This window comes from Elgaria multicarinata, chromosome 14, assembly GCF_023053635.1.
Source record: "Elgaria multicarinata webbii isolate HBS135686 ecotype San Diego chromosome 14, rElgMul1.1.pri, whole genome shotgun sequence".
Taxonomy (NCBI): domain Eukaryota; kingdom Metazoa; phylum Chordata; class Lepidosauria; order Squamata; family Anguidae; genus Elgaria; species Elgaria multicarinata.
Window position 1 is genome coordinate 34010526 of NC_086184.1, and position 12991 is coordinate 34023516.

The 12991-nt window shown below is 47.9% G+C and overlaps 1 protein-coding gene across 1 annotated transcript in view; it reads right to left on the reverse strand.

Moving 5' to 3' along the window:
* PLEKHG4 (pleckstrin homology and RhoGEF domain containing G4) overlaps positions 1-12991 on the reverse strand; it is a 117822-nt gene that overhangs the window by 18323 nt on the left and 86508 nt on the right. Inside the window, exons 10-12 of the mRNA XM_063141521.1 lie at positions 9748-9896; positions 1076-1214; positions 461-583 (exon numbers count right to left, since the gene is read on the reverse strand). Of these exons, the coding sequence (XP_062997591.1) occupies positions 461-583; positions 1076-1214; positions 9748-9896 (411 nt within the window). The remainder of the gene's footprint in view (positions 1-460; positions 584-1075; positions 1215-9747; positions 9897-12991) is intronic.

A 12991-nucleotide genomic window follows, 5' to 3' on the forward strand; every position in this document is an offset into this window, starting at 1 on the left:
ATCATACAATTGCTGCAGAGGCCTCACATGCCCACAAACAAAATGTCAGCACACATTATCCCCCCACCCCACCCCGATCAGGGGCAGGGTGGGGGGATAATGTCCTCCCAGTTTTAGATTGTGCCTGCAGCATCCAAGGCCACATCTCCGACATGGTTGAAAGCAACAAAACAAAACCAGTTCTTAGGGTCACTTAATATCACCTCCATCTGGGGATCCCATCGCAACAGGGGCCTTTCTAGATACCAGCACAGTTATTGTTCCCTCAAAGAGTTGGGTCTGCGCTGCAGACCCCAAGGCTCAACTGTGCACCAGGGCAGGACCAGGGCTTGCTTTGAGGCAAAGGCCATGAAGGCTTTTCGGTGTTAGTGCCCACAGATGATACGATAATGGAAATGGAAGTATGCAGCCTTCTGTGCATTGGCAGATGGAGCAGCAGAGGAGGGGAGGCAGCACTTACGCTGGCGACACGCTCAAAGTCCTGGAGCTGGTGCTGGGCTTGGAGAACGGCCTCCAAGGCATCATCAGCCTCGCTCAGCTCCGTGAGGCGCGTTTGGCCAACATTCTCTATCCAACCACCGACCTGTGCGAAAGGGAGGCTTGTTAGGGATGAATCGAGGCCTGGAACTCTCCTGGCCTCTAGCAAGCGTGGCCAGCCGCTTCAGTGGGCAGGGAGAAGGTGCATCAGGCACTCCAGTGAGGGAATTCCTTCCCCTTTTAACCAACTTCAGCTTCTAACTTGCTTTTATCTCTGCCACATACTTGTGTGCTGCTTTTATGACCTTTTATTGTTGGTTTGTTTTACTGTATTTATTTTTAATCTGTTTCATTATTGTTGGAAGCTGCCCTGAGAATTTTGGTATAGGCAACACCTAAATCAGGGATATAGAACTTGATTGGCCCCTGAAGAGCCTGCATGTGCCCTGGTGGATCAGGAGTGCCTGAACATGGCACCCACCTCCCCTCTCTCCCGCTGCCCACAGAGCCTTGGATTCCTCCAAGGGGTGTTGTTGGCCATGCCCATGGTAGAGGGCTTTAAATAAGCTCAAATGCCAGCAAAAAATCGACCACAAACCTCCCGAAAGCAAATGTCAAAGGCCTCAAATTCCATCACCAGCTCCAGGGCCTGGATGCGCTTGTTGGAAACCAAGACCAGCTGGTGGATGCCCTCATCCACACGGTTGTAGAGGGCGCCGGCTGCCTCCAGGGTGTCTCTGAAAGGGAAAACAGAGCCGTTCAGCAGCTGCCAGTCCAGTTTCCTACAACTGCCTCCAGTGTCCCTTGGTGAGAATCTCCACGTCACATCACGATTCTAAAAATAAAGGGCAGAGATGAGAGGAAATGGGGGTAGAGGTGGGGGGAAGCTAAGCAAAAATGGATGGTGGTGGCTACCAAGGAGGGGGTAGGGCTGAGCACCTCCCCAGCCATCTACTAGCCAGGCCAGCTGGTGTGCTCTCCTCTGGGAGAGATGAGCCCTCCTCCATCCAATGCCTCCTCTTGAAGCTCACACTGCAGTTGGGCTGTAGCAGCTGTCTAGGAATATCAGGGAATTGGTGTGAATTTTCCCAGGGATGGATGTCAGACTGACTGGTCTGTAGTTCCCAGGTTTCTCCTTTTTGCCCTTTTTGAAGATAGGGACAACGTTAGCCCTCCTCCAGTCATCCGGCACCTCACCCGTCTTCCATGATTTTGCAAAAATAATAGACAAAGGTTCTGAGAGTTCTTCCGCTAGCTCCTTCAATACTCTTGGATGCAGTTCATCGGGCCCTGGAGATTTGAACTCATTCAAGGAAATTAGGTGTTCTTTGACCATTTGTTTATCAATCTCAAACTGTACTCCTTCCCCCTCAACTTCTGCTTCACTTTTTCCAGGAGGGTCATAGACCCACTTTTGGGAGAAGACTGAGGCAAAGTAGGAATTGAGCACTTCAGCCTTTTCTTTGTCATCTGTTATCAATTTACCATCCTCATTAAGCAGTTGAACCACCATTTCTTTCCTCTGTCTTTTACTACTCATGTATCTGAAGAAAGCCTTTTTATTGCTTTTAGCATCCCTCGCTAATCACAGCTCATTCACAGCTTTAGCCTTCCTGACGCCATTTCGGCAAGTCTGCCACCTGTCTGTATTCTTCTTTTGTAGCCTGGCCTTCCTTCCACTTCCTATATGTATCCTTTTTTGTTTTCAGGTCATCTCTAAGCTTTTTGTGGAGCCACATTGGTTTCCTCTGTTCTCTTCTATCTTTTTTCCTTGTTGGAATTATTTGTAACTATGCCTTTAAAATTTCCTTTTTTAAATACTCCCACCCATCCTGCACTCCTTTTCTCATTAGGCTCCCTTGCCACTGGACCTTACTTATCATAGTTGAGTTTATTAAAATCAGCTTTCCTAAAATCCAGAGTACGTGTATGGCTACACTCAACGTTTGTCTCCTTCATAAACAAGAATTCAAGTAAGTATTAATAATTTATTAATGCTTAGGCCATAGGCCATTCGCATACAGAATAGATACATTATGGAGAAACAACAATATAAAAATACTACATATAATCACAAACAGATCATACATAATAAAAGAATAAAATTCAGTACAATTAAAAACATAATTTGAATATAAAATTCGTAGTTAAATAAGCACTCCTTTTCTCATTAGGCTCACTTGCCACGGGACCTTACTTATCATAGTTCTGAGTTTATTAAAATCAGCTTTCCTAAAATCCAGAGTACGTGTATGGCTACACTCAACTTTTGTCTCCTTCATAATCAAGAATTCAAGTATGATGTGGTCACTTTCCCCCAGAGATCCCATAACTGCCACTTTATCCACTAAGTCATCCCTATTGGTCAATATCAAGTCAAGGATTGCCAATCCTCTAGTTCCTTCCTCCACTTTCTGTAGGAGAAAGTTATCACCCATACATGTCAGGAATTTTTTGAAAGGGCCGCTTTTGGCAGTATTGGTCTCCCAACAGATATCAGGGTAATTGAAGTCCCCCATCACTACTACATCACACTTCCTTGAAACACTGGCAATTTGTTTCTCAAAAGTTTCATCCTCGTCTTCTCCTTGATTGGGTGGTCGGTAGTAGACTCCGATTATCATGTTCTTTTTATTCCTTGCCCCATTTATTTTAATCCGGATGCTCTTGATGGGGCTTCCATTCTGATCCGCCTGTATTTTTAACATATAGTGCAACTCCGCCTCCCTTTCTATTTCTTCTGTTCTTTTTGAACAAGTTATATCTTCAATTGCTATATTCCAGTCATGGGAGTCATCCCACCAAGTTTCAGTTATACCTATCAAGTCGTATTTGCCTTCATGTAATAAGAGTTCAAGTTCATTCTGTTTGTTTCCCATGCTCTGGGCATTAGCATATAGACATCGAAGACCATGTGTTTTATAGTCTGGCTTTGTTCCTACATTTTTGCGGACACTATTTTGGGGCACTATTGGAGCTGTTCTCTATACTGTGGTGCATTGGCCTTCATCCATTGTTGCCTCAAAATTTACGTCTCCCACCCCCATAAGATTCAGTTTAAAGCCCTCCTGATGAAGTTCTTCATGCTGTGGCCGAACTCATTCTTTCCAGCCCTTGTGAGGTGCAACCCATCCCTTGCCAGCAGTCCATGTTCCAAGTAGCGTAGCCCGTGGTCCCAGAATGCAAAACTCTCACATCGGCACCACCTTTGTAGCCAGTCGTTCATCCGGAGTATTTTTCTTTCCCTTTCTAATCGACTTCCAAGAACTGGGAGGATGGATGAGATAACTACTTGGGCCCCAAAGTTCTTCAGTTTCCTTCCCAGAGCTTCAAAGTCTGAAATGATTTCTTCGTAGCTCTGCTTGGCGACATCATTTGTTCCCACATGGATGAGACGAAAGGGGTATGTGTCCGTGGGCTTTATGAGCTTCGGTAACCCTTCAGTCACATCTCTAATCTGTGCTCCAGGAAGACAGCACACCTGGCAAGTCTATGGGTCTTCACGACATACTTGGGTTTCAATCCCACGCAGCAGGGAGTCTCCCACAATTGCGTCACTACAACTGCCACCTTCCCAATCTTCCAGATGACGAGTTCTGTGTGACTGGAAAGCTTGCAGTCCAATAAAAGGCTTCACTTTCACTATGGCCAACACTGCCGTGGCTGCTTGTACTGTACAGAGCTGCACAAGAGGCAGGAGCAATGGTCAATTGAGCAACGGTCAGTCTTCTGGAGGCTGTGCTGGCTCAATGTCTCAAAAGAGGACTTCCAAAGAAGGAGGGGAATTGCCTTGGATGCCGGAGCAGCGGCATGTTCTGCTGCCTGCACTGAGCGTGGTCAATCAGGTGGCCCCGCGCACACATTCAAATTATCACTATTTATGACAGTGCCCCCTGACACTCGCCTGGCTGTCTATCAAGAGCTCCTGAGACCAAACAATGTCTGCAATGGCAGAGTCGTGAGGCACTACAAGCCAAGCCAAGCCTGGAAGGAGACCACCCCCATCTGAAACCAGGCCAAACTCAGCGGATGGCTGTCGGGTGGGGGCCAGGCCAGGCTGGCACCACTATCAGAGGGAGCTGAGAGCCCAGGCTGAGTCCAGGCAGGCTCTGAGTCTGCCTTGAGGCCCAGCATCTCCACTGCCTCACCAGCCCTTCCAGAGGTCTGCCTTTGAGAGGGGCCGTTTTAGACCAAGCGCCAGCTGCTCTGGGCTAGCAAGCCCTCCAGCGCAGGTGGGAGCCATGCCCACTTTCTCCACCACCCAGCTGATCAAGAGATGGCTTTTCCAACACTGCAATGAGCAGCGCAGGGACAGCGATCTTCAGCGGGATTGTGGGGGTGGAATTGACCAGCACAGTTAACAGAACAAGAGTCATGTTCTGTGAAGGCATCACTGAAGACCACTGAGCAACAGCCAAATTACTGATCTAAACTAGACTTCACTGATAAGACTTTACTGCTCCACGTGTGAGTCGAGTCACCATTGTGCATTCCTGACAGTAAATGCACATGCTTGACAGTCTGGGTTTTGTTCTCTAGAGTCCTGTGCTTCTGCTGCTGCAGCAGTCATTTAATTTCCTTCTAATCCATTCAGGCAATAATTTCAAATTTACTGAGTTTACTTTTAAAATATGTAAAATGTAATGATAACTTTATGAGCAAATTAAGTTATACATAAAATCACCTTAGGAACAGAAAGGCTGCTTTATGTTCCTAAAGCAGCCCTCCCCAACCTGGTGCCCTCTGGATGTTTTGAACTACGGTGCCCAGCATTCCTGACCATTGGCCATTGGTGCCGCCTGAGGCGGATGGGAGCTGAAGTCTAAAATATATGGAAGGCACCAGATTGGGGAAGGCTGTCTTAAAGCAACAAAGTGACTTCAGAGCCGTATTGCCTATTTTCCAATTTTTCCAAAATGTCTGTTTTCTTCCACCACCACCCCAAAAGTCCACCCCGCATGGCCTCAACATTTCTGGAAATGTTACATCTCTAATTCAGAGATGAGAATAATGTTCTGTAAAACTGGCCTTGGCATCAGGCAGTAAGGCAAGGCAAACACATCAAACCAGTTCAACATTAAGGCAACAGCAGCCAGGAGCCAAGACTTTTGGAATATACTTGAATAAATCAACCACAAAAGGCCCCCATGTGTTGCATACCAATTCTATATACATGCTGCTCCAAGAGGAGTCAGTCAGATAGGTAGCTATTTTGCATTGCCCTTCTAGGGAGACAAACCAGAAGAATGGTCTCAACGGTATCGCTGCTGCAGGGTGGCGGTGAGTAATCCTCACTGGAGGCAGCGTGGGCTTTCCGGCAGCCATTCAGCTCACCAGGCCTGTCCCCTGCCCCTCGCCTGGCTTCTGGTGACCAAGCGGAGGTCGCCTTCCACCTGGGAATACCCCCGGTGCAATGCTGGAGTGAGGGCAAGACAGTGGAAGAGCAGTAGTGACCTCGCACCGGCATGAAAAGTCGGGGTAGGTTCCCAGCTGTTCTAGTGTGCAGCTTCATGGGAAAGCCCCACGGTGGTTGCAAGGTGGCTGCTGCGTTGTATAACTGATGCAGCACCATTGTGCAGCCAACGCAGGGCTTTTAAGCCGTACAGACAGCCCTCTGGACCTGCCATAGACTCCCATAAATATATGCAGAGAATGTTTTGTGTGTTTCAGACCCATGTAGGGGCCTGAAACACATAAAATTTAAGTTGGATAAACCCACCCATTCTGGTATATAAATCCTGTAGCTCCCATTTTCCAAGATGGCTAACATGCAAACGGGGTTATGCAATAAACACATGAATGAATGCATGGAGAAAGCTCATTCTGGTGGCAAAAATTGGGGTGTTTTAGTCAGGATGGGTAGAAAAATTATTATTGGTCACCATTCTCATCTGTATGGTCTAGTAGATAGAATGCTGGATTAGGAGCACAAAGACGCGGTCCAAAACTCTGCTCTTCTTTGAAGTTGGCTAAGTGCATATCAGCTGGTCACCATCTCTTAGACTAACCTACCTCAACAGAATTGTTGTGAGGATAAGAGGACACTGTGGCGTTACACCCCACAAGTCAATTCCCAAAGGTATGCCTGCAGTTTGTAAGTCTGTGGTTTGTAGAATGTTGGCCTGAGTGGGCGGAGTTAGAATGTCTTGGGAGGGGGGAGGAGGGATATATAAGGGAAGGACGGAGGGGATTGTGAGTTTTTTGTTCTTGTTCTGTTCTGTTCTTTCCAGGGAGACTTGTTAGGGACTCTTAGAGTCTGTAGTGCTCTCTGTATTTATAGTACTTAAGTTCTGGGAAATTTGAGAGTCAGTGTAGTGAGTGGTGTCTTTAGAGTGTGGTGTGCACGTAGTGGAAGTATATAATTCAATACTGATAATAAAGAAAGTTCAAGAGTGATTGTGTGAGTGAAAGGAAAGCGCGAATGTGAGGGTGACAGGATTGTATGAAAGGTTTCAAAAAGGTTTTTAAATGTTGTTATTTGAAACAAAGCTTATGAACTTTTAAAAATAAATTTTGATTGTTTATTTTAAAAACTACCACGAAAATCCCACGTGTCTGTTTGGCATTTATCGTCTTAAGTTTACATCATTCAGCACCCACTCTGACAATAATTCACCTCAACAGATATAACTTTCAGCGCATTATTATATATATATTAAATCCTTCTCCATTTTAAACCCCTTTCTCCACATAGTTTGGAGGAAGGTGGGCTTTATCCCTTGCCTCAGGCGTATCAAGTGGTGGTGCTTGGCTTGAGCAGGGAGTAGCCTCAGCCGGGTCTGGTGTTCAGAGCCTGTGCTGCCCCATAATAAGTGGTGGCAGACGTGAGGTCTGGTGTTCAGAGCCTGTGTCGTGGCAGACACCACCCTCGGAGTTCCATGGAGTCAGGGTGTTACAAAGTGAAATGAATAAATATGTATTTAATTACATTGAACAATTACCATTATTGTGGGCAGTGTCTGCGAATGTGAACATTTTTTATGAACTGAGGGCTGATGGGCACAGAGAGGCGAACACGTCTCTTGCTGAATGACCACCAACACCCAGCTCCATCACAACCAAGCACCCTTCCTTGCTACCGGAAAGTCAGGCATCCTCTTGGAGTCTGAGGACTGAACAATGCTGAATCCACCAGGTTGTGGTTGGGAAGAAATGGATGTTGTTTTGCAACCACTTAAGTGCCTGAAGCCTTTACCAGAGGAATGGATAACCATAGAATCATAGAATCATAGAATAGCAGAGTTGGAAGGGGCCTACAAGGCCATCGAGTCCAACCCTCTGCTCAATGCAGGAATCCACCTTAAAGCATCCCTGACAGATGGCTGTCCAACTGCCTCTTGAAGGCCTCAAGTGTGGGAGAGCCCACAAATGGTATGATTCTATGATTCTATTGCAGAAAGGAGAACTCCAGATTGTACTCAATCCTCTAGTCAGAAGGAGGTTCCCGTGAAACTCCCCCAACCTCCATATATACCTCCCCCCAGAAGGGCTTGGGAACCAGCAGAACCACATGTGTCCTCAGGCTGATTGGGATCATGTCAGCACACCAGATGAAGAGTTTCAACAGAGGAGCCAATTGTAGCTTTCCAAACTGGGGCTAAAGAATGTCTTGCACAGGCAAATTGTGCCGTGTGAGTTATGTGCGAGCTGTAGGGGAGCCAAAGCAAGGCTCCGTGAGGAGCTGATAAAGGAGCTTCTGATTCTGCAGGTGGGCAGCGTGTCTTGCATCCCCTTCATGTCTCACCTGGCAGGAAATCAGCCATGGCCTTCTTTCCTCTCGGTCCATGCTGCTAAGCTTTTCTTGAGTGCTGCACAAGCTCAAGAGCGTTGTCCCTAGAAGACAACATCCCTAGAAGACAAGTCCCTAGAACAGACATTCAAGCCAGGGTTCGTCCCCCAAGGAATCATAGAATCATAGAATGGCAGAGTTGGAAGGGGCCTACAAGGCCATCGAGTCCAACCCCCTGCTCATTGCAGGAATCCACCCTAAAGCATCCCGGACAGATCCCCGACAGAGAGCAGGACGCAAACTCCTCTGCCCACGGACTGCGCACCAGCTCCCTTCTCTTCTGTCCCACCTCTGGCCTGGAGGGTCTGCACTGTCAGACCATGTAATTGACTTCAGCAGTTTTTGATCCCTCAGGATGCTTCAGTGTTGGGGCTCTACCCTAGGACATTAAGCTGAGGCAAAAGCAAGGGCCAGAGCGCTGCTGTGTCCTAATTCTAGGTATGTGTCAGAATCAGTGCCTGGCAGCACAATGGGCATGATCCTGCCCTGCTAGTGATGAGCGGGAGGTGCAAAGGCCCTTCCCCCATGCATACCTGCTCTGCCCTAAACTCCAGAACCAAAGAGGCAGAGCAACGGCTGTGCTGTAAGTGGGCAGCTGCTGCCACCGCTATCCTTTTCTGCTGGCTCTTGGGGCCTGGCTGTTTCCCATTTGCAGAGAGACATGGGCCTCATCTACACCAAGCAGGACATAGCGCTATGAAAGCGGTATGAAAGCGGTCTATGGTCTGTGTCAATAGGCCCCAAGAGTTGTCAGTGCACTTCAATACCGTTATCAAGCAGTTGTGTGGCTCTTGTCTTTTATATACCGCTTTCATAGTGCTATACCCTGCTTGGTGTAGATTAAGCCATGGAGTTCCGGGAGGGGGATTAGATCACACAACAGGAAGAGCCAGAGGCCCTTTGTGGGGGTGGGCGGGCGGGTGGGGTTGTACATGCCTCTGGCACCAACTTAGTTACTTCCTCTCCCCCTTCCTTTATGGGGTGGCTAGTTTGAAGATGCTGGATATATACTGGGCAAAGTGATCCCTTTTAAGCAAATAGGCAAAGCTCTTTCTTTCTTTCTTTCTTTCTTTCTTTCTTTCTTTCTTTCTTTCTTTCTTTCTTTCTTTCAAAAATAATTCAAATACATTACTCATGAGCCAATGTTTTGTTGTGTAGCAGCGAAGGGGGTCTGACTTGCCCTTGAAGCTCCTTGCATGGCTTTGGGCAAGTCATTCCCTTTCAGCCTCAGCTACCTCACAGGAAAAGTGGGGACAACACCCTGAGCAACTCAGACGAAAGGTGGACCATACACAGCATAATCAGAATAAACTAAGGGGTTTAATTTGATTTGAAATGTGAACTTCCTTGAGGGTGGCGTTCCAGAAGCTCCCTTGGGAGACTAATGATTGGGGCAGGATTGTACCATATAGTGTGTCCTTCTGCATCTGGAGCATCCAAGGCACAACAGCCCTCTCCCTCCCCCCAAGCAGCAGACTCACCTGTCGCCCTCTGACAGAGTCACACAGGACTCCTCCTTCCTCAGGCGGGCCAGGAGTGCCCCGCCCTCCAGTTGCAGCCTGACCAGCCGCGCATCCTCAAGAACCATCTTCATTAATTGCCTGTCATTCTTCAGCAAGGTGTCAGCCTCCTGGGAAGTCAAGGGAAGCACATGGCCTCAGCTCAGGGATTCACAGTTTGATGTTTTCCTCCTCATTTGCTTTCCCACCATGAAAAGTCTGAAAAAGATCCTCTACTCTGCCCAGGCCCTTAAAACACAGCTGTCCTACTCTCTTTGGCTAGGAAGAAGGATGATCCTGCTAGCCAGGCAGAGCCAGCGGAGAGCAACTGCTCCTTCTACAGCTCAGCCACCAGCAGCCAGAAGTGAGGTGAACAGGCCGCTTTCAAAGGCATCCCTGTTTCCACACAGCTGTCAGAGAGAAGATGAGGCAGCACGGAAAAAGCAGGGGCCTTTTCTTCTGTGCCAGCTGATCCGGCCACTTCTCTGGGCACTTTGGGCCTCCTCCTGGGCAGGTTCTGCTTCCACCTCTCTGGACTACAGGGACCATATCCAGACGCTGGGCAACTGTCCTTGACATCCTCGACTGGCCCATTGTTTGGGAGTGGTTTAAAATGGCAATGGTTGTTCTATTTACCCAGGTGCTAGTAGTTTATTCTGATCACTAGCAGACTGACAGTGTAAAGAAAGGTTTGGCTCCATCACCCCACAGAAACAAAGAACAGCCCCCCCACCCCCGCCATGTTGCATTTAAGCAGAAGTCACAGGATGCAGTGATCACCATTGAGGCTGCCGCCCTGTTAAGCCAAAAAGAGCTGGATGACTGTGCTCAAGGGGGTGTCTAGACGAGGTTGCATTGGTGCCCCCACTATCATAGTATCATAGAATCATAGAATAGCAGAGTTGGAAGGGGCCTACAAGGCCATCGAGTCCAACCCTCTGCTCAATGCAGGAATCCACCCTAAAGCATCACTGACAGATGGTTGTCCAGCTGCCTCTTGAAGGCCTCTAGTGTGGGAGAGCCCACAACCTCCCTAGGTAGCTGATTCCATTGTTGCACTGCTCTAACAGTCAGGAAGTTTTTCCTGATGTCCAGCCGGAATCTGGCTTCCTTTAACTTGAGCCCGTTATTCCGTGCCCTGCACTCTGGGAGGATCGAGAAGAGATCCTGGCCCTCCTCTGTGTGACAACCTTTTAAGTATTTGAAGAGTGCTATCATGTCTCCCCTCAATCTTCTCTTCTCCAGGCTCAACATGCCCAGTTCTTTCAGTCTCTCTTCATAGGGCTTTGTTTCTAGACCTCTGATCATCCTGGCTGCCCTCTTCTGAACACGCTCCAGCTTGTCTGCGTCCTTCTTGAATTGTGGAGCCCAGAACTGGACGCAATACTCTAGATGAGGCCTAACCAGGGCCGAATAGAGAGGAACCAGTACCTCACGTGATATGGAAGCTATACTTCTATTAATGCAGCCCAAAATAGCATTTGCCTTTCTTGCAGCCATATCACACTGTTGGCTCATATTCAGCTTGTGATCTACAACAATTCCAAGATCTTTCTCGTTTGTAGTATTGCTGAGCCAAGTGTCCCCCATCTTGTAACTGTGCATTTGGTTTCTATTCCCTAAATGTAGAACTTGGCATTTATCCCTATTAAATTTCATTCTGTTGTTTTCAGCCCAGCACTCCAGCCTATCAAGATCACTTTGAAGTTTGTTTCTGTCTTCCAGGGTATTAGCTATCCCACCCAATTTTGTGCCATCTGCAAATTTGATCAGCGTTCCCTGCACCTCCTCGTCCAAATCATTAATAAAAATGTTGAAGAGCACTGGGCCCAGGACTGAGCCCTGCGGCACCCCACTCGTTGCCTCTCCCCAGTTTGAGAAGGTTCCATTGATAAGTACTCTTTGAGTCCGATTCTGTAGCCAACTGTGGATCCACCTAATAGTTGTTCCATCTAGCCCACTTTTCGCTATCGTGCACTTGCGCTCCTGCCAGTTGTCTCCACAGCAAGGAGCGAGCGCAGGGTTTGCCTCAGGAGCTGCCTCCTCTGCACCTGGCCGCACCCATACTGCCACACCTGTGCACCGCTGTGCAATTGCATGTCACTGCATGGGCGCTGCAGGGCGCCCCCCATGTTTTTTTTTAAAAAATCTTTCTTTCTTTAACTTTTATGCACTTCTCCCGAGTGGCATCCTTCTGTCCATGCTAGAGAAGCGCGGAGGCATTCCAGCAGCCATTTGGCTCGCTGGCCCACCCCCTCCTCCTCCCTGTCTGGCAATGGCGACCAATCAGGGGTTGCCATTGGCTGGACACGCCTCTGAAGCAACGGCAGATGCCGCCATCACCTCGCTGAAAGAGGATAATGTCAGGGTAAGCCCCCAACTTTTTAAATTCGGAGCATCAGGGGAAAGCCCTGGCTGCTGTGTCCTGTAAATGATCTAGTGCCACTGTGGATCCACCCCAGGGCTTTTCCCCTCGTCAAGACAAGCCCCAAGTCTCGTGTTCCCAGCCAAGACATCATTTCTGACCTTTTATTCTCCCTATTGTCTGGGAAGCTCATAGCGGCATACCTGCCTCCCCCTCCCCATTTCATCTTCACAAGAGATGGTTGGACTGGCCCAATGACACACTCAGTGAGCTTCCTGGCTAAGCAGGGACTTGAACACAAACCTCCCCATTCTAAGTCCAACATCCCATCCATTGGTGATGCTACACCTGCTTTTCAAGGCATGAAGGACAATCCCTGAAGTACATATGGGAGGAGGCGTTTGAAGGAACGCTTCCTCCCATATGTACCTGCCCGGACCTTAAGATCATCTACAGGAGCCCTTCTCCGTGAGCCCCTGCCAAAGGAAGTGAGGCAGGTGGCTACTAGAAGGAGGCTTTCTCCGCTGTGGCACCTGGTGCCCACACTGTGGAATGAGCTCCCCAGAGAGGTCCACCTGGTGCCCACACTGTACTGCTTTTGTCACCAGCTGAAGACCTTTTTATTCGCTCAGTATTTTAACACTTAATTTTAACTTAAATTTAAATTTTACTGTTCTAACTCTGTATTTTAATCTTATATCAATTTTGCTGCATGGTTTTATCCTGGTTGTGCTTTTTATACTGTATTTTATAATTGTGCTTTTAACATGTTGGTTGTTTTATTATGGTTTTAATTTTTGTGAACCGCCCAGAGATCTTCGGCTATTGGGCGGTATAGAAATGTAATAAATAAATAAATAA